The 27,742-nt window shown below is 48.7% G+C and overlaps 1 protein-coding gene across 3 annotated transcripts in view; it reads right to left on the reverse strand.

The window, feature by feature from the left end:
* PRDM10 (PR/SET domain 10) overlaps positions 1–27,742 on the reverse strand; it is a 1,096,800-nt gene that overhangs the window by 993,154 nt on the left and 75,904 nt on the right. For all 3 annotated transcript variants that reach the window (XM_085647206.1, XM_085647205.1, XM_085647207.1), the window contains exon 2: positions 25,889–26,079. In XM_085647206.1, coding sequence (XP_085503332.1) covers positions 25,889–25,957 — 69 coding nt within the window. In that variant the 5' untranslated portion in view covers positions 25,958–26,079. The remainder of the gene's footprint in view (positions 1–25,888; positions 26,080–27,742) is intronic.

Raw genomic sequence — 27,742 nt, forward strand, 5'->3', positions numbered from 1 at the left:
GGTAGCCGCTGGGGACAACACAGATCATGGGCCGTTACCGGGTCCAGCAGAGTATCAATATCCGTATGCATGACTGATGGTGACTGATGGAAGTGTTAGACAGATGTCTAGCACGCATTCTTCACCGCAGAGCAGGCAGCGTAGAACAGGTAAGATGCAATCTTGCCAGATTGGTCTGAATGACAGAAACCGTGTGGTGTTTAATTCTCGTAGACGAGGTAAACCCAAAATTTGGACGATGCGCTCACAACACTTCATCTCCAATAGAGCTCTCTCTATGGTGCCTGGAGTGACGCTGGTGATGTGGCTTGCCATATCGTAGCAGTAGGAGCAAAAATAGGATCCCTGCAACGAGTGCTAAAAGGAGTGGCAGTCCGCCAAACAAAGAATGCACAAAGTTTGGAAAAATTCCGAGGACTGCTTGAAAAGGTGCTAACAGTCCTCAACACACGTTCTTAAATACATGTATAATACCGCTCGTATCAGACATGTTTAAGATACGACCTAACATTTCTGAGACATGTACAGGGCAGTTTGTATACAAAAGGGTATGTATCTCCGCAGAAGTCCTTGCGACTTGGAGATCATAGGTTTCTTTGGCCGAGGTCAGCGGCACTGTTTTTTTGTAAAAGAATGGCTTTCATTCTGCTTAGAGTATCAATTTTTATAGAAGAGATGTTCAGTGAAGGCCATAAAGGTGACTCCCCGACTTTGTTTATTTGTGGCAACAAGACTTGCATACAGCAAGTGACCCTGGATGTAACCGTAACTAGATATGGAATACCTGGCAACATGCCACAGCAGCTGTGATCATTCAACATAAACTAACTCCTATTAGAAAGTTGGCCAAAAATTGGATTAATCACTGCAGCCGGTGAACCTTGCAGGTGACAGGATAACTTTGTAGTGGAACCATCACAGGCCCCATGTAAGTTAATACCCTGACAAAGGAGAGAACCGCCTAGTGTGTGTTCACAGTTTTCACCGCTAAGAAACACTTCACGTTCTCCACTCCAACATCTATGTGTGTAAGGTAAATCCCAGGATGTCTTGATGTATCCTTTACCCAACCTTTCATATTTGCCAACTGGTATATGTTTTAGGCAATACTGAAAAAGGCAAGTTATAACAGGCAGAGTAATTTTACCATGTATGATCCACTCAGTAGCTGGTTTGTCTGCCACTGTGAATGGTAATTTTTCCAGTTTTTCAATGCTCAGCATAGTGTAGTCTGCTCCCCTTTGTGCCAGTCTGATCTGTTTATCAGTGATATTAAATTCTGAAAACAGTGACGTAGTGTTGATTAAACGCCAAGGCACATAGCCTGCACTCAAGTTTTGTAGCGTCCAGCCTAATAGCATGATAAAATGTAGCTGAGACTGACCATGTTGCAACATGACCAAGTCTTGTTACATGATGACTATAACAGAAGACACAATACTCTCCAATGAATATATTCTGGACGACAGAGTTGTTAACCCATTGTCTACTACAGAGAGAGTTTTCTCTAAATTAATACGATCAATTTCTCGTATTCGTTCTGCAGTCTCTGCTTGGGTAACCTTCCATGCTTCATTATAAGCAGCGTAGATACCGGCATATATGAAACGTTTTTGACACGGTTTTCTTGGTCCTAGCAAGAATTCCCTAAGGTCTGCGCCTTCTTGAAGTAAAGTCAAGTGTTGTTTTACATCCTTCAGTGTAGCTTTCTGTAGCCAATCAAGGCATAGTTTCCCTACGATGTATGTTGTTACTACCCCTGGATGCTGTCTTTGAACATAGCGTAGGTCTGGCCTATTGATAGTGAAACCCTGTGTTTTGTTCAGGAATCGATCTTGACAGTTGTTTGTGTCTGTGGGCCAGAGCAACCATTTTTTCCATTCTGGATCGGATCTGTAGTGATGCAAAATACTCCCCCGTGTAATGCTATTACTTGCAGGTATAGGTATAGTCGGTGTGTTCATGTCTTTGATCCTGGCTAATCCAATGCAAGATGTTTGCTTGACAGTGTCATTCAAAAACAAAATTTGCTCAGGGATGATACAGGCTCTAAACAAAGCTTCTACCCCTTGTACTTGCTAATCTTTTGTACCCCAGTTTTTGTCTCAACGTTGTCTTTCCAAAAGCCTAAACCTTGTCTAGACAGTCGGGCAATAAAGCCTGCAGAATAAATCTGTTTCGTATTTGTTAACATATTTTTCGTTCCTGTCTTGTTCACATTTTTGAAGTAAAACGTTTCTGGATTAGACAAATTGTAGCCTGGAAAATATGGAAATTTCATTGCAAAAGTTTTCGAACTACCCTTTGGAGGTGTAGGACAATGTTCCCATTGGTTATACTTAAATACATTTCTAGGTGTTGCAGATTTATGCAAGAAATTATGACCATAGTGGTTATAACAATACATTTGTTCATAATCTGATGAACCCTCTAAATATTCATGATTTGTGAAAACAGTAGACATCTCTAGATCAGACCTCATATTATTAACAGTCTCGAAGTCCCATTCATCAGAAAAGGTACTAGAGGTAATAAAGTCACTTAACGAAATCTTAAATAAAGGTGGAATCTTCAAAAGCTCCGACGGGCCAAAAATGTCATATTCAGTTTGGTCCCAAACTATACCATCATGTATAGGAACGGCTGTGATGTTCACTGCTGACAAGTCTCTTGCTTCACAATGGGATGATTTGTGTGGCTGGAGAAGTAAGTTCACTCTTTTACATGCTGTGTCCATTTGAATATATCTTCCATTTATCAGCATACCCAGAGTTAATACCAGAGCTAACCAAAGTAGAAAGAAGAATATTGCCAAAACAATCCATAGTCAGTATGTTGCTAGTTCTTTGAAAGTTCTTTGTGCAGGCGTCGTTTTAGGTTCGCTGGGATCCGCAGAAAACATATAAAAGTTAATGAAATAGCCAGAGGTAGTTCTGTCAATGGTTTGAAGTGGATCAGGATTTTTTGAATTCGCTGGAACCAGTTGATCACTTGTTACTTCGTTGTAGATAGGTGCATCAGGATGAACTGTTATTTGGGTTTCAAGAGGGAAGAGTTCCATAGCTGTGTTGCTTAGTCTTTAATTTCTTACTGTCGAATCTTCAAAGGTGATGAGTCTCTCAGTTTGAAACTCTTGGATTGTAGCTAGAGGAGTGCGTCTGCTACATTGGCGGAGTCCACTTGGCCTATTGCTTAGTATCGGCCACATAGTGTGGTTTGATCAGGTCGATGGACACAAATCTTTTCTCCTTTTTACCAGCAAGGGGCGGCAAAAGTACTGTTCTTGATCCGTGGATTGCTAGGAAAGGTACTGGTTGTCTGTAAGAAGGCCCAAATTCCTTCTTGTCCGTGATCTTTTCTCTGACTAGATCACCAAGCTTTGGGATCCAGACAGGCCTTGCTGGGACGGCCGGTTTTTCCTCAGTGATGGTTGGCTTCAGGATCACGTTGCTTTGTTTTGTTCTTAGTTCATTTAAGTCCTGTAAAACAGCCAAACGATCTTTGATATCAAATTTCTTATTTTCCATCACTGTGCCTTGCATATCAAGGTCTGGTACCAACATTCCAGTTCCAAATAGAACTTCGCATAGAGTGACACCCCCTGGAGAACTTCTTGGCAAGTTATTAAGTGCGCGTTGGACCCCATAAAGATGTTTGACGCACCCATCACCCGAACCTAATACCCTAGCTGTTATAGACTGCTTTATGTCCCGTTTTTTTCTTTCCACAACAAAATTTCCCTCAGGATGGAATGGAGAAGAATACCGCAATGCTACGCCCAAACTGGCCATGGCTTCTTTGTAAGCTCGAGAGTTAAACGCAGGACCCTGGTCAGAATGTAGTGTGCCAATTGCGTATGTGCCGATAAAGACTCGCTGTCAGATGGTGCATCCAATACTTGTGTAGGAACAGAGATGCCTTTTCCCAATGCCCCGCTCAGGAGATCTTCCGGTATAATTATATTAATACCAAGCAGACTCTCCCAAAGGGGGAAAGGGGAGTGGATAAAATAATAAAGAAGACAGAGAGACAGTCTACGGTTATCTGCTTCCAATTTTCTGTTTCTCCTTCACACAATGTTATACTTCTGTTTGTGGATCCTGAAAACTAAACACAACAATATTTAACTCTCTCATCTATTATTATAATTATTATTATTCTGTATTGGCCTTCTAATTCTAATTCTCATACCAGAATAACCTTGACCTTGTTATCTCTTCTATCAGACTTCGTAATCTTCTCGCAATTTGTATGTTAACTTATTCTATCTTGTATGCAGGTTTTCTGTGATAATTCAGAATGCATACAATTATTATCCTTATATCTCTTTTACACTATCTATTTGTCTTATTATCTGTAATTCATTTTTACATACTTAAGTGTCTTTTTCTAATTATTTTCTATTTCTTTTCTTGTCTTTTCAGTGGCGTCATGTAATTGTTAGGGTATGTACAACCTCTTGTTAAATGTCTTTTCTTCAAGAATATTATAACAAATATTGACCATTTAAATATGTGCAGTATTTACAACATTCTAAAATACTTAGCTCTGTATAGTCTTGTTGATGTCCTTCCGACTGTGTTGCTGTTTGCTGCTGGGAGCTCGAACGCTGCTCTTACACAAGGAGGGTCTTAGAACTTACTGCGCATGTGTTCTGTCAGGCCTTGTTCTCACCATAATAATTCACGCTGAAATTCTGTGGACTAGATACGCTGCTCTCTCACAAGGTAGCGTCTTGGATTCACTGCGCAGGACTCAGGAAGTTAAATTCTCTCAGGCCAGACTGTGCATGAATTCCGGGGGAACACCACTTCGACGAAGTGGAGTGTCCCGAACAGTGCGCAGATTCTTGAAATTGTTCCCAAGAGATGGTAAATTATTCGGAAAGGGAAACCCGACGAAAACGACGATAAACACCTAACTATCTAACTACACCAACGAGAGATTAGGAATTGCGTGTGCTTCGGTTGAATCTCATGTGAAGTGCGCCAGAGTTCTATTGCGAGCATTTCAAATAGAACTCTCAGCGCCGAGGAAGACTAGAACTGCACCTTTCATGAGCGGTCGGCTATCTTGGAGTTGCTCAGCCTCCAAGCTTCCTTCCAGGTAATGGCCTTAACCTCTTGAGGGTTTGGAATTGCCTGTTGTTGGTATGTCAGACAGATTGAGAGGTTTTGACCTTTTGGAGTCCTGACACTCGCAAATCTTTTATAACAGTTCGAGTGTCAGCCGAGCGCTGAGGCCACATCCATAGGAACCTAGAACACAAATCCACTGCGACCATGATATATTTATAGTTGCCATCCCTTTGTAAGGGACCGTAGTGGTCCAGGTAAACACATGCTAATGGTTTATCTGAAATTAACAGGGGCGTCTGTGCAGGACGTTTACTTTCATCTTCTGGCATATTTCGCAGTCCAAAACATAATACCTGGTCTGTATCCTAATGCCTGGCCACCAGTATCTCTGTTTTAATAACGATACTGTGGCGGAAACACCTGCATGAGCAGAGGCGATCCCTTAATGTGCTGCTAGGATTAGTCCTAATCTATGTTTCATGTTTGGTATTACCCTAGCCCCACTCAAGGGATTTGAGCAAACGGAACATTGTTCGCATGAATTATATATGAGTATTTGAGTGGAAACTTTTTAGGTAACACCGCACCGCTGCCTTTGCTTGAAGCATTGACAGCCAGCATTATTTCACGGTCTAGTTTCGTTTTTGAACGAGTGATTGCAGCTAGGGAAGCCGTTTGCACAGCCCCCTTCGCGGCTTCATCAGCCAATGAATTTGCTTCAACGTGAACGCCATCACGTTGATGACTCAGCGTTTGTATCACGTGAGTGTTTTGTAGACCGTTTCGCAACTTAACTACTTGTTCCCAAAGCATTTTATGCTTGATTGTGCCACCTTTCGCATCCTTTAAACCATTTTTAAGCCAATTCTGTAAATACTCATTATAAGATTGGACACAGTAAAAAGAATCGCACACTATGAGTGTGGGGAATTCGCGATCCCTGTTTTCAAGTGCCATCTTGAATGCTTGCAGTTCAGCTCGCTGAGCTGTACAATCTCCTAGAGATTGAGTTTTTGTGACCATTGGTCTGAATTTGCCATCGCGCATACAACCTTTAACGATCGCGCATGCTGCACTGTAAGCTTGTTTGCTCCCAGTAGCAGGTTGTGCAGCTCCGTCAGTATAAATAATAAATTCATACTGATCAAGATGGAGAATTTCAGTAGGCAGAGGACATTTGTGTTCGTACTGCAGGAATGCTTGTGTTTTCAAATAAGGATCAAAAACATATTCAACATCAGTTGCAGCAAGAGAATTAACCCATTGTATCCATCTCGGATGTAAAGCTTTCACATTCGGAATGTTAGCTTTAGTAACTGCCTCTAAGGCTAGTACAGGAGTTTCGACCATTATGCGTTTCCCCTGTGCTAGGGCTCTTTCTTTTGCTACAGCGATTTGAACTGCTGTCAGAATCTTTTCTGTGGAAGTGAATTTCATTTCTGCTTGCGTATACAAATGTGATTTGTATGCAATTGGTACTTTTTCACCTTCGTTAAAAGTTAAGTAGGTGAATCCGCATTGACCCAGAATGATTCGGATCACTAAGTTGTGTACGTTTACGCGTGTTTGCAAGTGTTTTGTTGCTAACATGTCTGTTTGAAGTGAACGCAGAATTTCTGTGTGTCCTTGTGTCCATGTTGTGGTTTTAAAATCAGGTTTGATTAATTCGTAGAGAGGTTTAATCCTCTCTGCGTAGTTTAGAATGTATGTTCTTCCAAAATTAAGGAAACCTAGAATCGACTGTAAGTTCTTCAGTGATTTTGGAGGTTGGAGCAGCGCACACCTTTCTAAAAATTTGGCTGCCAGGCTTTTGCCTTCACTTGATAGTTCATGTCCAAGGAAAAGGACGTTGAGATGGGCAATTCTGGACTTTTTTTTTTTTTTTTGAAACCGTTTATTGCAATCTCAAGAATATACAAGTATGGGCCTACAACCTTCCGGCCGGCCGCTAGAATGACAGGAGCATATGACATACGTTCAAAAACACTTGGCGTTGCAGAGAAGCAAAATCAGGAGGTATCAACGTCGTGGGCCACATCACTCTGACCCCACAATACGGTTTCATTTTATACAAACAACACGAAAAACCACACCCGCAAGGCAACCCGCAATCGAAAGTAACAGCACGTGCTCCCCGAATGGGGGACCCCAGCCATCCACAGGAGTCTAAAGAGGGGAAGGGGAACAGATCGAGGACTGGGGGAACTCTGTGCCCGGGGCTGGGGAAAGGAGTCAACTAAGGAGACGGGGCTGGTGAGGCAGCAGGTAGCAGTGGTGGCGCGCAGATACCCCCGCGGTAGGCGTTCCAGGGGCCCCACACTTTCACCCATGCCCCAGGCTTACCCCTCGCCACATACACCACCTTTTCTCGGAACATGCACCAATCCATGTGTTCTTTCCAGGCCGACACCGCCGGGGGCCTCTGGGATCCCCACAGTTGAGCAATGTCACGCTTAGCTATCATATATCCCAGAGTCACCCATCGCGTCTGCGGAACCGAGTAGTCAGTTGGTTCCCACACATTCAGCAGGCATCTCCTCGCTTCAGGCAGCAGCGCGACATGCGTAACCACTCGCAGGACCTCATGCACACCACGCCAGAATCGCTCCACCTTCGGGCATTCCCACAAAATATGCAAAAAAGTCGCCAAAGCAGCACACCCACGCTTACACAACCCATCATCAGCATAGCCCATACGCAGAAGCCTTGGCCCCGTCATGTAAACCCGGTGGAGTATCTTAAGCTGGACGAAGCGAAGGCGGGCCGGTATGGCCACCTCCTTCGGAGAGGCCACCGCGGAAATCCAGTCCTCGTCGTCCAACTCCAGCCCATCGGCAACCCAAGCCTCGCGGAGGCCAGTCAGCAAGCCCAAGCGGTCATTAATCAATTTTTTATAAATAAGGGAGATCGTGCTGTCCGGTACGTGGCCATCCAGCACTCTATCCTCCAGGGGGGAAGACTCCGGGATGGAGGCGACGTCTGGGAAGACGGAGCCCAGTGCGTGCCGGACCTGCAAGTACCGAAAGTATTCACTGCCCTGCAGCTGAAACTCCGTCTGCAGCGTCTCGAATGTTTTAAATCCCCCCCTCATCCAGAGATCCCCCACTTTACTGATGCCTATCGTGTCCCACTTCTCGAAGCCCTTCGAGGTCCACAGGGAGCCCAACCTCTCAGACGCGTACAACGGTGATGCCCGGGTCAAACGGTCCTTCCACCCCATAGCTGCGTTAGCCGCGTGCCATACTCGCACCATGACACGCGTAGGTCCCGTCAGGCGGGGGTCGGGCGCGCCAGAGTAGAGCGCTCAATTATAGTCGCCACCAGGCAGGAGCATCTTGTCCATTTCAAATGCCGGGTTTAAGGCGGGCCCGTAAAGGCCATGATTAATTGCAGCTAGCTGGGAGGCCCAGTAATACCGTTTAATATCCAGGAGGGCAATCCCCCCGTCGTACCATGGGAGCGTCAACTTTGCCAGGGCAATACGCGGCCTCCCGTCCCAGAACAGGCGGCGCTGTAGACTCTCCACCTCACGGAAGTAGCGCGCCGGGACTAAATCCATAGTGTTCTGGAGAGCGTACAGGAAGCGTGGCAACGACATCATCTTAAACAATGTCGCCCGGCCGAGCGGCGAAAGCGGGAGGCGCCGCCAGCGCGCGACGTCCTCCTTCAAGCGCTGGAGGGGGGGAAGCAAATTCCGCTCGTAGCGGGCCTCCGGATCCAGAGTAATATAAACACCCAGGTACCGAAACCCCTGAGAGGCAATCTGGATCGGACAGCCCCGCGGGAGGAGGGGAGCCTCCCCGGAAAGCACATACACACATGATTTAGCCCAGTTGATGACAAGGCCTGAGTTGCGGCCGAATGAGCGCAAAACATCAACCAGGACAATCAGTGATTTACGCGGGGAGGCTAGATACAGAAGGATATCGTCAGCGTATAGGGACACGCGGTCCTCATACTCGGGGGTCCAACGGAGACCACGGATGGAAGGGTGCCATCGCAGCCACTCCGCCAGGGGTTCCAAGGCCAGCGCGAACAGGAGCGGCGACAAGGGGCAGCCCTGTCGCGTGCCCCGTCCCAGCTCGAATGGGACCGATACTCTTCCATTCACCACCACCTGCGCCAATGGGCCCGAATACAACAATTTGACCCAGCTGATGAACCCCGGGCCAAATCCAAACTTCGCCAGCATCGCCCAAATGTATGGCCACTCGAGCGTGTCAAACGCCATGGTGGCGTCTAAGGACGCCAATATGGCCGGCTCCCGCACAAACGGGACACGCTTGAGCACCCCGTGCAAGCGCCGCAGATTAAGGGCCGTGTTGCGATGGGGAATAAAGCCGGACTGGTCTTGGTGGACCAGATTGCCCACCACGCCGACCAGCCGGTTGGCTAGCACCTTGGCGAGGATTTTGGGCTCCGCATTCAAGAGCGAGATAGGCCGATAGGATGTAACCCGGTCTCGGGGTCTCCCTTCCTTGTGGATCACCACGATTGTAGCCAGACGCTGGTCCGGCGGGAGGGAGCCCAGCGAGTGGGCCGCCAGGAACATCGCGCGGAGGTGGGGTGCCAGTACATCCGGTCGCAGCTTATACAACTCGATAGGGATGCCGTTCGGGCCCATGGCCTTGCCGGATGCGACCGAGCGTATGGCGAGGGCAATTTCGTCGGAGGTAGGAGCGGCATCTAACGACACCCTGTCCTCCACCGAAAGGGAAGGCAGCGCGATATCCCTAAGCAGGGCATGGGAATCCTCCTCCGAGCAGGGAGAAACCGGGGAATACACCTCGCGGAAATAATCCGCGAAACAAGAGACAATGTCTTCTGGCTCGGTGACACGCACACCATCCATCCTCTCAATCAGCGGGACCACACGACTCGCTCTCTCCTTTTTATCCAGCCATGCAAGCAGTTTACCAGCCTTATCACCCACATCATACAGTCGCCCCTGTTGCTCTCTACAGAGGCCCCTGGCCGCCTCCGTGACGAGGGCCCTGTAGGCCGCCTGCTTAAGTTGTAGGACATGTAGTGCAGCATCCGTCACCCCACCCTCTAGATCACCCTCCAATTCAGCGATTTCGGCCTCCACCCGGGTCACCTCCTCCTGCTCGCGCCTCCGGGCATGGGAGATAAAGGAGAGGGCCTCCCCTCTAAGAACTGTCTTGAAGGCTTCCCACAGGGAGATGGCCGAAGGGACGGACCCCACATTCTCATCGAAATACCGCTGCAAGGATTTAATCAAATCAGCGCGAATGGTGGGGTTGCGCAGGTACCAGGCATTGATTGGAGCTACCCTGCCCTCCCCCCTCGGGAAGACATCAATGTGCAACAGGAGCGGGGAGTGATCTGAAATACCCCGCGCCAAATGGCGCACCTCTCCTACCCTCCCAACATAGGCCGCAGGGACAAGGACATAATCAAGCCGTGAGAGGCTACCATGGGCACCCGAGTGGAAAGTGTACTGCAGCTGCGTGGGATGTTTTAAGCGCCAGCAGTCCACCAATCCCAGTGTATCTAAGAAGCCGGACAGCCACGCCTGCGCCCGGGGGAGGTCCCTAGGGGGGTGACGATCCACGGTCCCAGAAACCACCGCATTGAAGTCCCCCCCAACCACCAGAAGCCCCCCCGGAAGGTCAAGGAGGAGGCGCCCTAGGTCTGCAAAAGTGGTAGACTGTAACCCCGGTGGGACGTACACTGATACAAAGACAACTACTTTGCCCTCCATTCTCCCCACTAAGACAGTGTAGCGTCCCCTCTCATCATGGCGCACCTCGTCTATTTCCAACGGGAGCGAGTTCTTCACCATGATGCCCACCCCCCGTGAGCCCGACGTGAAGCCCGAGTGGGCCACCAAGCGATAGCCACGCCGGTTCATGGCACAAAAGGAATTACCAATAAGGTGTGTCTCCTGCAGAAAGACCACATCTGGCGAAAGTCGTTTCAAATACTGCAGGACCACACCTCGCTTGATCCTATCCCCCAGTCCATTAACGTTCCAGGACAATAAAGTCAGGTCCCTACCCCCCATCACATACAGAAGCCATCATTCGTCCCCCCGAGAGCACCTTAAAAACACAAATACAATAAAGGGTTTGCCTTGCGGTAAAAACGAACAACACCCCACCCCAACCCACCCATCCCAACAGAACTCCCCCCTCCCTGCACCCCTGCATGAGCCCAAACAGCCCCCCCAAAGTGCAGTGTGCCTGTCGCCCCATGAATGATTAAACTAACTAGTCCCCCAGAGGAGGAGGGAGAGCCCCCAAGAGACCCCGTACCACCTCCACAGGAGGGGAACTTAACGAACAGTCAAAAGTGACGATAATGTTGTCCAGAGCGAGGCCTACTATTAGTCCCTCAGTCCTGATCCGGCGAGCCCTCCCCTCCAACCGCACCCCCCCCACCTCCCCGGCAAGGAGTCCAACCAGTCCCCGGCCGCTTCGGGACAATCAAAAAAGTGCGTGCGGCCATCCACCTCCACCCGCAACTTAGCTGGAAAAAGCATCGCATACTTGAGGTTCAGGTCCCGTAGACGACGTTTGACTCCGAGAAAGCTCAGTCTCTGCTTCTGGACCGCTGGGGTGAAATCAGGATAGAAGTTTACATCCATATTGTCAAGTCTGACCGGTCCTTGTAGCCTAGAAGTCTGCAGGATAGCGTCTCTGTCCCGAAAGTTGAAAATCCGGGCAATGAGAGGCCTCGGAGGGGCTCCGGCCTTAGGTCTTCCTCCGGGAACCCTGTGGGCACGTTCCACCGCAAAGAATTTACTCAGCCCCCGGGGCTGGAGATGGGTGAGAATCAGGTCCTCCACAAACAGGTCCGCCGCCGCCTCCTCACGTCCCTCCGGCACCCCGACAATGCGGACATTGTTCCTCCGGGCCCGACCCTCGGAATCCTCCAGTCGACGATCCATCAGGGCGCTCGCCTGGCCAAGCCGGCGCACCTCCTTTTGGAGGGCCGCCACGTCCGCTGTGAGGCCCGAGGTGGTGTGGGCCAAAGAATCGACCCGGTCATTGGTCTTGGACAAATCGGCCCTCACCAGGCCAACATCCACGTGGACCGAGTCAATCTTCTGCGCCAGCGTGTCAAAGCGCTGGTCCACCGAGACCTTCATCTCGGCGATAGCGGCCATGACATCTCGCAGGGTCAGATCCGGGGGCAGAGCAGGAGCATCAGTCGGGCCCTCAGGGGACCTACGCGACACCTCGGGAGATCCCTTCTGGAGGGTGTAGCGGTCCATGTTGTTGGACTGCTGGGCTGCGCCACGGCGGGTCGATTTCACCTTTGCCCGGTCGCCATCTTGCTTTGTGGACATGGTTTCAGTCCCCAAATCGTGCCAATCACCTCGGAAAAGGCCGACAATCCAGTTCACGGGCTCGGGGGGGGGGCAACCACAGGTCCGCAGGACGGATCACAGCCGGCGGGCCAGCAGGGCACCCCAACGAGGCCACACCACCGCACACCGCCCCGCAACCCAACCTCGCCTACGCAGCAAGGAGGGTGCAAAAGCGAAAGTGAAAGTGAAAGTGCGGGGTACGCGAGTCGCCCAGCCCTGCCCGCCGCTGTTGATCACTTTGTCTCCGGATCGCCCCGCAACTCCAATCCGGGGGGCCGGCGTGGAGAAGGCCGCAAACCTCAATCGGTGCTCCCGCCAGTGTCCGAGGTCCAATTTGGAAGCGGAAAACGGGTGACACCTCCGCTCGGGCTCACCAACACAGTCCCCTCATCTAGGACAGGATATTTTCAGGATTTATGTAGGAGGTCACGGAGGTCCTCGGGAGCCTCGCACCTACGCGGCCATCTTGGTTTCGCGCTAGGCTCCTCCTCAATTCTGGACTTTTTAAAGTTGAATTTGTAACCCTCAGAGGCGAAGCCCAATATTATGGTGTTCACCCTGTTCAAGTGTCTGTCCAGGTCATCGTCTGTCAGATATATATCGACATATGACAATGCTTCGTAATCATAAATTTGTAGTAACTCTGTTACTCTTGCAAAGAATAACCCCGGGCTGTTTTTGAACCCCTGTAGCAGTGGACAAAACTGACGCTGGGTCCCCATTATTGAGAAAGCAGTCAAATATCTACTTTCAGGTGCAATATTTTGACAAAAGAAACCATTTGAAATGTCTAATGTGGTTTTGTACTTTTTAAGCACATTGTTATTAATTAATGCTGTACTGTGTGCATTTTGCACTGCAAAGGTTTTACAACAAGAGTTTAGGTGTCTGCAATCCAAAACTAGACTATATGTATTGTCTGGTTTGGAGACAGGAAACAAAGGATTGTTCATTGATGAGGTGCATGTTTCAATTACCCCCTGGTATTCAAGTTGATCTAAGATCTCCCGGACTTGTTTTTTTAGCTTCTTGCTTAACTGGGTACTACTGCCTTTGTGCAGTTGGTTGATATTTTAACTGGATTTTGTGGTGAGGTGAGTCCTCATCCCATCCTACATGATTCTTGTATAATGCTGGGGCTTGGGCCACTGCCCATTTCCTGGCATAAGTATATTTTAAATGTACTGGAACATGGTTAGAGAAGGATGGCATAATTATGTCTTCAATTGAGGATGGTGGCCCGCTCAGTATGGGTTACCGTAGAGTTGCACAGCCTTATTCACACAGGTATTCAAATAATACACTTTCTCCATAGTAATCAAAAATTATTCCGTCAATTTTATTATTTAATTCATCCAGTTTATCCTTCACGTCAAAGGCACGAAATTCAAACGTCGTGTGCATTTTAAATTGTTTCAGAATTGCCAATCCAGGCCTATTCATAAACAGTGACAAATTTCGAGTTCTCCAACTTATTCAAATGACAACACCCAATGCATTTCGGTCTTCTGACCTTCGTCAGGGGTTTCTGTGATTGAAGAGAATATGAATCAGCCTTAACATTTATAGACCAGTCCAGTAACAAGTGCAAACAAGGATAATGACTCAGGTATTCACCCGTAAAAATACCAGTACTTGTTAATCATACTAACTTATATCCAAAACCACATGACCACAACCCCTTCCCCCAAGCATCCCTCGTTTCCCCAAAAGCAAAAAAAAGAAATGAAAAACCCCAATTGTGACTTGCTCCTCTCCCGTGTGCTAAACAGAACCTAGTAGAAATTCAAATGTCTGCATTCCCCAGTTCAATTATCGCTCCCTTCTTTATTTAATCCCCTCGTGCCTACCTGTTGATTTGCCAACAACCACCAATATCGTGCACCTTTCGGCGTGTCTTTCCCAACTGAATTTAAAGAACCCAAATTCTCCCCACCTGTGACTCAATGAACACAACATGTCACGTGCCCGCTTTTTTTAACCCCGTAAGCTTGCCTGCAACATTGATCCTTAAAGTGACAATCCCACACACTGCATAATAATCACCGCACATTTAAACTAAACAGATTCAACAACATAATTTAAACGAAATCTGTGATAATACAAATGGTAACGATGCTCACGTAACTGTCCAAGTATTAGCCATTATCAAACGCACTTGTGTTCTCAAAGGCGTGACAAGTCTACTGTTGTTCTCAGTTCTCATATTTTCTGCTGTAGAAAGGCGTGATTTGTATGTTGCTGTGCTCATATTCTTGGTGAACGGCCTTTGACATGACCATGATTTCCTCTAAGTTAATTTTGTGCATGTTCATTCCATGTTGTGCCTTTGAGAACACAAGTGCGTTTGATAATGGCTAATACTTGGACAGTTACGTGAGCATCGTTACCATTTGTATTATCACAGATTTCGTTTAAATTATGTTGTTGAATCTGTTTAGTTTAAATGTGCGGTGATTATTATGCAGTGTGTGGGATTGTCACTTTAAGGATAAATGTTGCAGGCAAGCTTACGGGGTTAAAAAAAGCGGGCACGTGACATGTTGTGTTCATTGAGTCACAGGTGGGGAGAATTTGGGTTCTTTAAATTCAATTGGGAAAGACACGCCGAAAGGTGCACGATATTGGTGGTTGTTGGCAAATCAACAGGTAGGCACGAGGGGATTAAATAAAGAAGGGAGCGATAATTGAACTGGGGAATGCAGACATTTGAATTTCTACTAGGTTCTGTTTAGCACACGGGAGAGGAGCAAGTCACAATTGGAGTTTTTAATTTCTTTTTTTTGCTTTTGGGGAAACGAGGGATGCTTGGGGGAAGGGGTTGTGGTCATGTGGTTTTGGATATAAATTAGTATGATTAACAAGTACTGGTATTTTTACGGGTGAATACCTGAGTCATTATCCTTGTTTGCACTTGTTACTGGACTTGTCTATAAATGTTAAGGCTGATTCATATTCTCTTCAATCACAGAAACCCCTGACGAAGGTCAGAAGACCGAAATGCATTGGGTGTTGTCATTTTAATAAGTTGGAGAACTCAAAATTTGTCACTGTTTATGAATAGGCCTGGATTGGCAATTCTGAAACAATTTAAAATGCACACGACGTTTGAATTTCGTGCCTTTGACGTGAAGGATAAACTGGATGAATTAAATAATAAAATTGACGGAATAATTTTTAATTACTATGGAGAAAGTGTATTATTTGAATACCTGTGTGAATAAGGCTGTGCAACTCTACGGTGACCCATACTGAGCGGGCCACCATCCTCAATTGAATTCTGAAGTGCGTTAAGGATCGGAACGCACCTCGAGTGCTGCACGCTAGACGAAGAAAAAACAGGCAAAAAGACCTTAAAAGGGTGTGCTGCAGGTCACTTTGCTTTGATAATTAGGTCTTCGCCATGTGGGAATTCTCTGACAAATTCTGGTGGCCTGTCCCGTTCTGCTAGAAGTATATCATAACCCCTTGAAATATGCTCCCAAAAGAGTGCTTTCACTCTTCTTGGTATGTCTCCCTCCATCCGGAGTGTTATTTCATATAACCTATGCGGAGAACTAACCCTGGTGTCTGCAGTTTCAACTTGAATGTCCTCATTCATGTCCACTGTCTTCAGAAGCCCCTTCAGGTTCTGGAGAGCTACTGTAACTTCTGCTGCACTGTCCAACATTGTCTGAGCCCATTCTCCGTTCTTGAGTTGCGTTCTCAGAATCCTCTGCATGTCTGATCTTCAGACCTGCTACCTTCTTCTTGGAGAATTGAGGTTTTTGTTTGTTTTTCTCAACGTGTTGATCGTCTTTGGACTTCATGCGTTCTTCTTTGTTCTCTGACCGTCCTCTTCTTTCGGATGTCTGTGATGATATCTGAAAGGTACGAGAGGAACTTGTATCAGTATCTTGATATCTGTCAGGTTTTCTCAAATTATCTCTATTCCTGAGGTTGTACCTCCTTTCAGAGGACTCCTTTTGAGGAGATCTACCTCGGGATTGAGAACGCTTCTCTTTGGAATGCTGTTTGCTATTTTCCCACTTCTTTTTAGAAGAGGTAGGAGTGTTTTGTAGGAAAGACCTTATCAGGACTTTCAGACAGTTATGGTTTAACTGGTTTCCCTCCCAAACTGTCTCTGCCTAATTCCTCATAGGATTTTTCAATTATTCTGGCTAGTTCTTGTTGTTGTTCTGTTACATCAAATTCCCTTAATTTCTGGCGGATCGCCACTGATGCTGCTTCTCCTTTAATATTAGATAATATTATTGTTGAGACCTGGTCGAAATTTTTAAGTAACTTCATAACTAAATTCAGAGCAGGCTCTGCCCCATATTCGTTTTGAATTTGTTTCAGGACATAGGGTATTACCGCCATGGACGGAACACCATGTGTTTTTGTGTAGATTGCAGCAAAGACTGTGCTCCAAGTGATGCAGTCTTCCAGATGTGGTGTGATCCCCATCGGCAAACAGATTATTAGAATTCTGTGTTTCTCATAAAGGCTAGTATTAGGAAATACTGATTCGATTTGCGTAATTTTTTGAGCTATCCAGAATGGAATTTCTTCACGTTTTGTGGGCATTTTACCCATGACTGCGTGTAAAGTCTATGGAGTGATATTTAGTGTATTCCCCTGATGAGGGGCTGGATTTTGAATGATTAATGGTGGTTGGACTGTGAAAGTCTGCATGACATATTGAACCAATTGTCTATAAATTTTGATGAGCTCCTTTTAGTTGAGCTAGTAATTCTACATCTGTAATTTCTTCAATGTCAGGATGAGGTGTGTAGCCGGCTAAAATTGGCCATGTTGCTCCTGGTCTACCTAGTGGACCGAGCCTGGTAATGTGATTGTAATGTTTTAGGGCGCCTTTAAACCAGAGCTCATGCTCCTGGTATGTGAGTGGAATTTCAATATCCTCGAAAGGAATACATTCCTCAGGTGGATCATCTTCTTTGTAGAAGTGAAACAAGTGTGTTACTGAATTTGATTCTGGGAATACTATCCATGAATAGAATACCTCTGTCTGGTGAGATTCATGTGCCTCTATCACCAAAACTGCTCTACCACCTCTTGGTGTTAGGCCATGTTTTAAAAGTTTTAGAGTGATGGCTTTCCTTAAATTTGGACGGATGGGGGCGTGGCCAAGATGGCGAGCGGTAAGACGTGTTTTCGTCGGCTCCTGCCTGCCACTCGCCCGGTGCAGCACAGCGCGGCCCGTGTGGGCTTTCGGCTGTAGCAGAGAAGACGAGGGCGAGAGGTTCGGCGGCGCCGAGCAGAGCCAGCGCCGGCCTCCCCGGTACGGAGAGGCCTCAACACTGCGGTGAGCCCTGACGGGCTGCATCGAGGCCGGCTTCGAGGCTCTCGGGAGGCCGCAGTGCTATGGCCTAGCGACGATTGCCCCTCCAGAGCTTGGGCGGCACACGCGCCTGAGGCAGCCTGCCCGGCCAGAAGCATTAACGGAGCGAGCAGCGGTGCCCCCATGCGGCCGGCGGGGCCTGGGCGGAAACAGCGAGGCCTGAGCACTGGAGATAGCGGCCCTGGGGTGCTGTGGCGGTAAAGGAGAGGGCGCTGATCGGGACGGACCTTCGGCCCCTTGGAAGGGGCGGCCTCAACATTGCAGTGGTGACGGCTCCAAGGACACTGGAGAGGCCGGGAGCCGCGATGCTCCAGCGCGGCCCATGAGGCCTAGGAGGCGGTGACGGGGCTCGAGTGGTGGAGACAGCAGTCCTGCAGCACGGTGGCGGCGGCGGAGACGGTGCTGGTCGGGGTTTTGGAGAGCGGCGGCTCCGGTGCAACAGCCGCGACAGGTACAGGAGTGCTGTTGGGACCGGGAGCTGGGGTCAGAGACTGAGAGGCTACGTGGGCAGCGCGGAGCTGCCCTTGTGATGCGGCGACCCCCCCCCTCGTTGAACGCTTGGCTCCCCTCGGATGTGCCCTCGTGAGTGAGGCGGAGCAGAACCGGAGTAATACTTCCACCGGGTGGATGCCGCGGGACGCATTTGTGAGTGGTTGAGGTGTATTGCGCCCCGGCGCTTCTCCCGACTGTGGTTGTCGGCGCCCCGGTGGGGTTCGTGGCCCAGAGGATCGGCCGCGGGAGTCGCGCTGCAGGGCGGTGCGGCCCCTCTGGCGACAACGGCGGGGACCCCCTCTCTGTGGTGCCTCGGGGCGCTGTCCCGGCCTCGAGGGCTCCTGCTGCGGCCTGGATTTGACTGACTGCGCCCCGGGCCGCACTCTGGACTCAGCTGGGGTGGGCCCTTCTGCTGGGGCGTCGGGCCAGGAGCACACGCCCATCTATGGGGCCCTTGATTGCGCTCTAGTGGACTCTCCCGCGGACTCTTCCCGGCGACGGCACCAATCTCCGAGGGAGCTTTGCCCTCCCTGGTCACGTGCCCGGGGGGGACCGGCAGAGGAGGGTGAACATGTCCAAGACCAGCCCCTCCAAGGTGAAGCCTCTGAAAGATATCTACGGTCGGCCACAGTCGCCCGCCTCCATGGCTGGCGTGATGCCTGACACTGCGCCCTCCGTACCTCCTCCGAGCACCGGGGAGGAGCCCATCACGAAAGCTTTCTTGGAGTCCCTGTTTCTTACCCTACGTGAAGACATCCAATCGGTAAAAACCGAATTCGCTGCCGAACTCAAGGATCTGCGTAGGGATGTTGATGGAGTTGGAGAACGGGTTGCCACCCTTGAGGAGAAAAGTGATACAGCGGTAAATGACACATCTATGCTTCAACAAGAAATCCTCTGACTGCGGGATCAGAACATGGATATCCAAACACACCTGAAGGACCTCGAAAACCGGTCTCGAAGACACAACATCCAGATTCGGGGGGTCAAGCCGACCGAGGACACCAGGGACCTGTTTGCTTCCGGCACATTCTGGGGAGCGGTCTGGACACGGTTGTTGTCTTGGACAGAGCCCATAGAGTGGGCCCGCCCCGGGGCCCCAAGGCCCCACCAGCGGACATCCTGGTGTGTGTGCAAGACTTTAAAATCAAAGAATCCATCCTCACCAGGGCTCGAGCCCTCCATCCTATCTCCTTCCAGGACCACACTCCTGTCCTATATCAGGACCTGGCCCTGATCACCCTCCAGAGGCGACGGCAGTTCCGCCCCGTCACGGAGCATCTCCGACAGCAAGGAGTCACCTACTTGTGGGGGCATCCATTTCGCCTCATATTTCGCCATGAGGGCAGGCTCCACCAACTGTGCCCTTTGATGGATGCGTGCCAGCTGCTGGGCCTGGCGGCGCCAGGAGACGTAGACCATGGCGGAGAAGTTGCATCAGGCTCAGAGACTCCTTCATCTGGATGGCGGAAGCAGACTAGACGGCGGCGCTCTCGTAGGCCGGCCCAGTCGGAGATCGTCCCAAGTCAGCAGGCGGCACTAAACGCAGCAACGGAGGCGCTTGTGGGGAGCGACGAGACGGTCACGTGAAGCTGGAGTGCGCCTCTTGGGAGAATGCACTCTCTCAGCATCTGTGCTGGCTCTGGGTGGGCGGCGGGGGGGTGGGGTGATGCTCTCCTGGAGGCTACGATATGGACCCCTGTATTTTGACTGACCAGTTGTCCTGGGACGACGGACTATGTTCACTGTTGTGTGTGGTTGGTAGGTTGCTATGGGTTATGGGGGATGATGTCCTCTTTTTTTGTTGGAGCTTTTGAGTTGCTTTGGGGTTTGCTCCTCTCGTCCATCCTTCTTCCCTCCACAGACAGATGGTTTTCTGGTAATGCGCTATGTTCCGAATGCCTCCATGTTGTATCCCAGCACAGGCGCTGCGAGCTACGCCTTGTCATGTCTCTCCTCCACACACTAGATGCCCCAGAAGCCACTTAACATTTTGACCCTTAATGTGCGGGGACTTAATAACCCGGTCAAGCGTAGGGCGGTCCTTTACTTCCTGGAACACTCAGCCGCAGACATATGCCTCTTACAGGAAACGCATCTCACCCCTAAAGACCACCACAGGATGAAATCACGCACCTTCCCCACGCAACTCTTCTCTTCTAATCCCACCAAATCAGCTGGGGTTGCTATCTTGGTCTCCCGTTCCTTTCAAGGTAGGGTCCTTCAGAAGGAGGCTGAGATAAGGGGCCTCTTACTTACCTATCAGTTCCTAGTGGCGGGGGTCTCCCTCATTGTGGGCTCTGTTTACGCCCCAAACGAAGGTCAGGATACATTTTTCCACACCGTCCTTACTGAAGTCACGGCCAACACGGAGCGCCACCTGTTGCTGGGAGGGGATTTAAACTTAGTCTTCGACAATTTGCGTGACCGCTCGGCCCAGCGGACGTCTCAGCTGGGAGCTCTCTCTCAGGCGGGGTTGGCACGCCTTGGTGATCTTGGCCTCGTTGATTGTGGCGCCACTTTCATCCCTGCAGCCGAGCTTACACACACTTCTCGGGGGCACATAAAACATACATCAGACTTGACTATTTCATTAGCTCCCTCCCATTGCAGGCGCTCGCGACGGGCTCCGTGATGCTTACTGCATCACTCTCAGATCATTCCCCAGTTAAATTGATACTTGTATAGCGCACTACTCACCCGCAAGGGTCTCAAGGCGCTTGTACGAATACCGCTGTGGAACCCATCCTGGCTTTCCCTGTGAGGCGTACACTCCTGGGCACCCCCAAGGTGGAGGCCAGGCATCCTTAGCGTTGTGGGGGCCGTTGTGGAGATTAAGCAAGCTATTGCCCAGAGTTGCAGAGTGGGACTCCATGATTGGAATGGCACGGAGGCGAGAATTATCAGGTCCGTGGAATTTTTGAGCCCAAGACCCGCCGAGGCGGGGAATTGAACCCTGGTCCCGGGCTAGACCTCTGCATCAGGGTCTGCCGCTCTAATCATTGAGCCACACTTCTCCAGTTGTGGCCACCTTTCATTTCCCCCGAGTCTGGCAGCCACTGCGGCATTGGCGGCTGGGCGACACGCTGCTACACTCTGCAACTAGTGTCGAGCAAATCAAGGTAGCAATTGCCAACTACCTCACCCTTAAAGCAAACTCTGACACATCTCTAGCGACACAATGGACAGCCCTTAAAGCCGTCCTGCGAGGGGACTTTATATCCATCTCGACTGCCAGTAACGTGGAACGCAGTCGCAAACGGGCTGAGCTCCCCCAGAGGGTGGCTGAACTGGAGCAGATGCACCAACGCACTGGTGCAGCCAGAGCATGGCGACGGTTGTGTGTGGAGCGGAAGCAGCTAGCGGCGCTAGACCAAGATAGAGCCGAGTGTGCGGCTCTTTGGCTGCGCCAGTCCTTTTACGTTGGCGGCGATAAATGCGGTCATCTACTGGCCCATAAGTTGTGAGCGACCCGGCAGCGCCAGGGGGTGCAAACCATTCACCGGGACCTGGGGGGAGACCTCACGTCAGACGATGGGGCAATTGCGGAAGCTTTTCGGGATTTCTATGCGACTCTTTATTCAAGCAACTCCCTGGACCCGCTCCACTGCTCTACCTACCTGGAGACCGCGCAGATACCGGCTCTTACCCCAGCGCAAGCGGACTATCTTGATAGGGACGGAGGAGGTCATTGCGGCAATCTCGCGCCTAAAATTAGGCAAATCGCCTGGTCCGGATGGTTATTCGGCAGCCTTCTACAAAACCTTTTGTGCGCAGTTGGCTCCCTTACTGAGAGACCTGTTTAATACCTTCTCCCAGGATGGCGCCATCCAGGTGGAGATGCTAGAAGCATCAGTCGTGGTCATCCCAAAGCCTGGGAAAGATGCGACGTTTTGTGGTTCGTACAGGCCGATCTCCCTACTCAATATCGGTCTTAAACTGTACACGAGCATCCTCGCAACCCGACTTGGGCCATACATGCCCCAGCTCGTGGAGCCGGACCAGGTAGGATTCATACCACAGAGGCAAACGAGTGATAACACCAAGAGAGTCCTCCACCACATTGAAAAAGCGTCGCGTACGGCCGGGGAATACATGTTATTGGCCATAGACGCAGAGAAGGCCTTTGACAGGGTAGACTGTCCATATCTAGAGCAGGTGTTGCGGCGGTTTGGCTTGGGGGAGAAGCTGCACACACGGATCCTGAATTGTTACTGGCTGTCCATGGCCACAGTCCGGGTGAATGGACAGACCTCTTCCCTGTTCCCCATTAGCAGAGGTACGAGACAGGGATGCCCCCTCTCCCCCCTCCTCTTTGCGCTATATATGGAACCGTTAGCACTCCATATCAGGTATCACCCCCGTATAACGGGCATTAAATTTGGCAGAGATGTACATACCATCAGCCTCTACTCGGACGATGTCCTATTGTCTCTCACCGATCCGATCCAGTCGCTCAGAGCGCTTTTCATCGAACTTCATAGTTTTGGGCAGGCTTCCGGTTTTAAAATCAATATGGAAAAGTCGACGGCACTTAATATCTCCCTTACCCAATACACATTGGCTAGTCTACAGGAGGAGCACTCGATACAGTGGGCGGCTTCCATGGTCCCCTACTTGGGAGTGCAATTAGGCCCAAACATCCGAGACACAGTCACCGCTAATTATGATCGGCTCCGTACCCACATCCGCAGCGAACTGGGTCAATGGAATCATCACACCCTTTCTTGGTTAGGCAGAATCGCGGCCACCAAAATGACCATCCTTCCTCAGATCCTATATCTGTTTCAGACGCTCCCTCTTCGCTCTCCGACTGGCTGGATTCAGCAAACTCAAGAAGATCTGGCGCAGTTTAACTGGCAGGGCCGCAAGCCCAGATTTAAGCATGCAATAGTAATCCTACCGCCCGAGCGAGGAGGAGTGGGGGTTCCCGATCTGCAGCTTTACTACTACGCCTCACAGCTCCGCTACCTTTTGGAGTGGAGTCGTTTGGAGTCCGAGAAGCATTGGTTGTTCCAAGACCAAGCAGTAGCGGCAATGACCCTGCAGGGTGTCCCCTTTCTGCGTAGAGCACATAGGCCACCGAATCTTTATGCTTCCTATATTACGGGTACGATTTTGGAGGCGTGGGATCGTACCGCCGTCTCATATGCTCTGACAACCTTTCCCTCCCCCTTAACACCACTCTTTAACAATCCGGACTTCCAACCTGGCATGACGACTAAGGTCTTTGCACAATGACGGGCTTCTCGGTGTAGATGCCTCTGGCATCTATTTGACACGTAAGGCATTCTCCCCTTCCCATAGATTCGTACAGAATATGGCCTTCCAGAGACCGAGAGGCTCCCATACCTACAGCTCAGACACTGGGTTCTGCAACCCCAAGTGAAACCTGGTGCCCAGCGCTCCCTCACTGCTTTTGAGAAATGGCTTATTACTAGATCGTTAGATAAAAAGCTTATCTCTGATCTTTACAAGCACCTACTGACTACTAACACACACACGTACAATGCGGGCCGGACACGCTGGGAACTCAAGATCGGCAGATCTCTCACTCATAAGGAATGGGATAACATCTACTACAGGGGCTGACATTCCGCACATCACGCAGGCCTTACTGAGACAATGACCAAGGTAGTTACTTACTGGTACTACACACCAGAGCGTCTCCACCGCTTTGACCCCCGCCAGAGTGCTCTCTGTTGGAGGGGTTGTGGAGAGGTGGGCACCTTAGAACATCTATTGTGAAGTTGTGAGCACATTCAGCCGTACTGGGCCCAAATATTGGCCGAAATAGATACTCATCTTGACACACAGCTCCAGCGCTTCCCTGCCTACATACTGTTGGGCCTACCAAACCCATTGATGTACCCTCTCAAATCCCGACAGGGGCGCCTGATCGCCATAGCCCTGGGAGCGGCCACACAGAACATACTGGCGCACTGGCGCTGCCCCTCGCCCCCGCCCTGCTCAGGATGGTTGCATAGACTGTGGATGGTACTGGGGATGGAGAAGCTTACTCTCACTCTGGCAGGCAGAGGATCTGAATTCCCGGAGCTCTGGCGTCCCTTCCTCACACTCCTCAGAACCGAATTCAGGGAACTAACATGCCCCCGCTACCTTAGATTACTGCGTCTGGTAGATACACAGATTCCACAGAAGGCCCTCCCACGCAGATCTACTAGGCTGTGGTCTTAAGTTCTCCTCTTGTAATCCGGTGGGTTTATAGTTGATGGACGAGAGGGGGGAGGGGGGTGGGGGGGGGGCGGAGGGTGCGGAGGGTGGACATGTTTGGGGAATTTTCGGGTTTATGCTTTCGGAGGGTTATCTTCTATTCTTTCCAATATTCTGTTTCTTAATTTGCTCTCTCTAGTAACCTCGCTCCATGCTTCTTACCTTGGTAATGCGATTAGTAGCGGCACTGGTGTCTGTTCTACATTGTATTCAGGAGCCGGGATCTGACTTCTCCTTTTCTATGTTTGATATGAAAATGAATAAAAGATTTAAACCATGAATTTGGACGGATGATTATAGCATCCTCGTCGATTTCTTGAAAACCTGTACAATTAAAAGCTGCTGTGACTTGGTTAGCCGCAGCTCCACCAGTATCGGTGTTTGTGCCATTTTCGGTCATTGTTTAATGAAAGTTTCAGAGCAAGTTTCAAGTGAACAAAGATAAGGTGCACAATATTTTGGAACACAGTATCCTTCAACGTTGAACAAAAAAAACAGCCAATACATAACATTTTGTCCTACTCGGCTATGGCATTATCCCTAAGTTGTGGAGGAGATTTTGCACACCAGGTTTTAGGATTTTGAAAAAAAAAATAGAACTCAATAAGTCAATAAGTCAACAAGCCCATGCTTGGATGCCCTAATGTACTTGCTTTTGTTATGCTTACTCAGTCCCCACCACCCCAAAGGAACTCAGCCAGTATAAAAGCATTTTGAAACAGCAGATGATCATATTCATTGATGAAAAAAATAAAAAATAAAGCACAATTTTCGCCAGATCTCTCCCGCATGCAATGTTTGTAGGATAAACATTTCTGGCTGGCAAACAAATAACAAAGGCAATAGATCCGGTGTTGGCTGATAGCCTTATTGCTTTGTCAATGTTTTTTTTTTGTTCTTGGTTTTTGCAAAATGTTGATGTTGAGGAAGCTAACAGGACCTTGTCAATAAAAATACATTGGCTAAAATCAAAAATATGTTTTTCGCTACAAAAAGCACACATTGGCACAGCAGTTCCTAGCACTGAAGTGGACAACCATGTGTGTGCATATTCTTCTTGTGAAAGGGAGAATTTAGCCTATGGCTGAAGTGACCCATTTTCCCAAGCTGCAGTGGGCAGAAGTAAAATTTGAATGAAACAATAACAGACAGGTGCATGAAGAGTGCAGGCTGAAAACCCTTATAAGTAAATATATAAAAAATATAATAGTAGTAAAAACAAAACGTCTAGAATAACAGCAGATCTAAAAAGAAGCAACAGTAAACAACCTCAGGAAGACAAAAAAGACAGAGATAAAGCTAAGCAACAGACAAATAGGAGGTAGAAAACCAGAGATCTGGGGAGAGGATGAAGTCAACGAGGAGAATTTCGAAGGGATGTGATAAAGTGGTTTTAGTCACCTGTGCAGTTTCCCGTTCATGTTCTTCAGCAGTGGACCACACTTGTGGATCTTCATCCTTAGCATCCATACTCCCCTTAGACCGGGTGATTGTAACTGGCAGTGTGGGTTATTGGACAAAACCACAGGATTTAGGATTCACCACCCTTTTGTGTCTCCTCTCACAGGACAATGAGGTTTTCGAAGACATGGCTGTCAACAAGACAAAGGAGCAGCAATGGTTAACCAAATTCAAACATGGTACTTTCTCACCTGCAATAGCTCGAATTACATTTTAGGCAAAGAGTAAACATTGTAGTGCTTATGGAATATCTGAACATGAGTGGCAAACAGATTCTGGGGGCCACAGCAGAGGAAACCAACTCACCCAGTGCTGAAACCTCTGTTTCCGCACAACAGCTCTACAGCTTGTAAGGGATATCTGTCCAACACCTGGTGGATTAGAGTATAATAAGATTAAGCTAACAAAAGGGCATGCTTGAATCAAGTTCAGAAGCTAGATGAAACCCAGAGAAGACTGGAGACCACAAAACACCATTGAAAAACACTCCACCAGCCTTTGCTTTACAAACACTAACTGTGTATAGCATAGGCTGGTAATTAGGTGCTCCATTTAGAAGATATCCCTCTAGTCTAAAGACCAGCACGTATGCATGGACTAGTGATTTAACACAACACATCGAAGAGGGAGTTAATAAATCCTTATTTTGATTGCAGATCTTGCCTTTTTTAAGTTACAGATTAAAAAAGCTCTCAAACTGCATACTTCAAGCGAGAGTAATTACCATGGATTAAGGATTTGGTGTTGAGCCTACAGATTCTAGACTACTGCCGACTCTCGGGCATAGAATAGATTAGTCGAATAGGTAATACCCATAGGAGCTACTTATATGTAGACAATATTGCAATGCTAAGGAAGGAACCAGCACATTGCTCAAGGAGAACTATTGCAAGGCACAGTCTAAATCTGCTGTGCTGATTTCTTTCGGTAAAACAGAGATTTCTTAAGATCCACGATTCCTTAGTTTCCCTCAAAATGTTGGACATTTTTCAAATTTTACACAGGTTTCTGAAATTTCAGAAACATCACAGAGAAGCGGGAATGACTAGGGCCAAGGAGTAGTTGCCACAGTTGCAGCTATCAACACTGGCAAGCAACATTCACGGCACTGGGTAAGATACTCATTAATATTCCCATTGGCTGATCTCGATTGCAGGCTGGGTTGAGCTGTCAGCACTTCATTAGTAAATATATGCAGGGAAGCTACACAGCCCAAATTACTCAGTCACCTAGTGACTGCTATCCTCTCCTATAAATCAATTTTGGAAACATGCATTTACTATTAGACATGCAAACATGCTAAGTATCAGGCCATAGCAAGGCTGCTGAGAGATGTGTGGGAGGAAGATGGAGAGGGTTACTAGAATATTTACATTAGGACTCCCAAATGCAGTTCAGGAGGGAAGTAAAGCAAAGGGGACAAAGACCCAACATATTTCAACAGCATATTTTATAAACATCCATGAACTGTGAAATTTATATAAATGAATACAAGTGTGCAGTTAACATACTTTTCTTTAAAAAAAAAAAAAAATGTAAACATTTGTTTATTGAGTTATTCAAAATAACATAGGTCACATAGTTTACTGGCATACAAGGATGTAATACACATGAGCAGGAACTCTACGAGGGGTCAACATGACATAATCAGTCCATGACCGTAAATCAAATAAATAAATAGAAACATAGAAGAAGAAATAATATACCTCCAGCAGCACCGTGCGCCCGCAGCAGGTGAACGAACACCAACAATGAAAGGCCTTTACATTTCCTATATGTGGAGTAGGAGGCTGA

Source organism: Triturus cristatus, chromosome 3_2 (assembly GCF_964204655.1).
Source record: "Triturus cristatus chromosome 3_2, aTriCri1.1, whole genome shotgun sequence".
NCBI classification, from domain to species: Eukaryota; Metazoa; Chordata; class Amphibia; order Caudata; family Salamandridae; genus Triturus; species Triturus cristatus.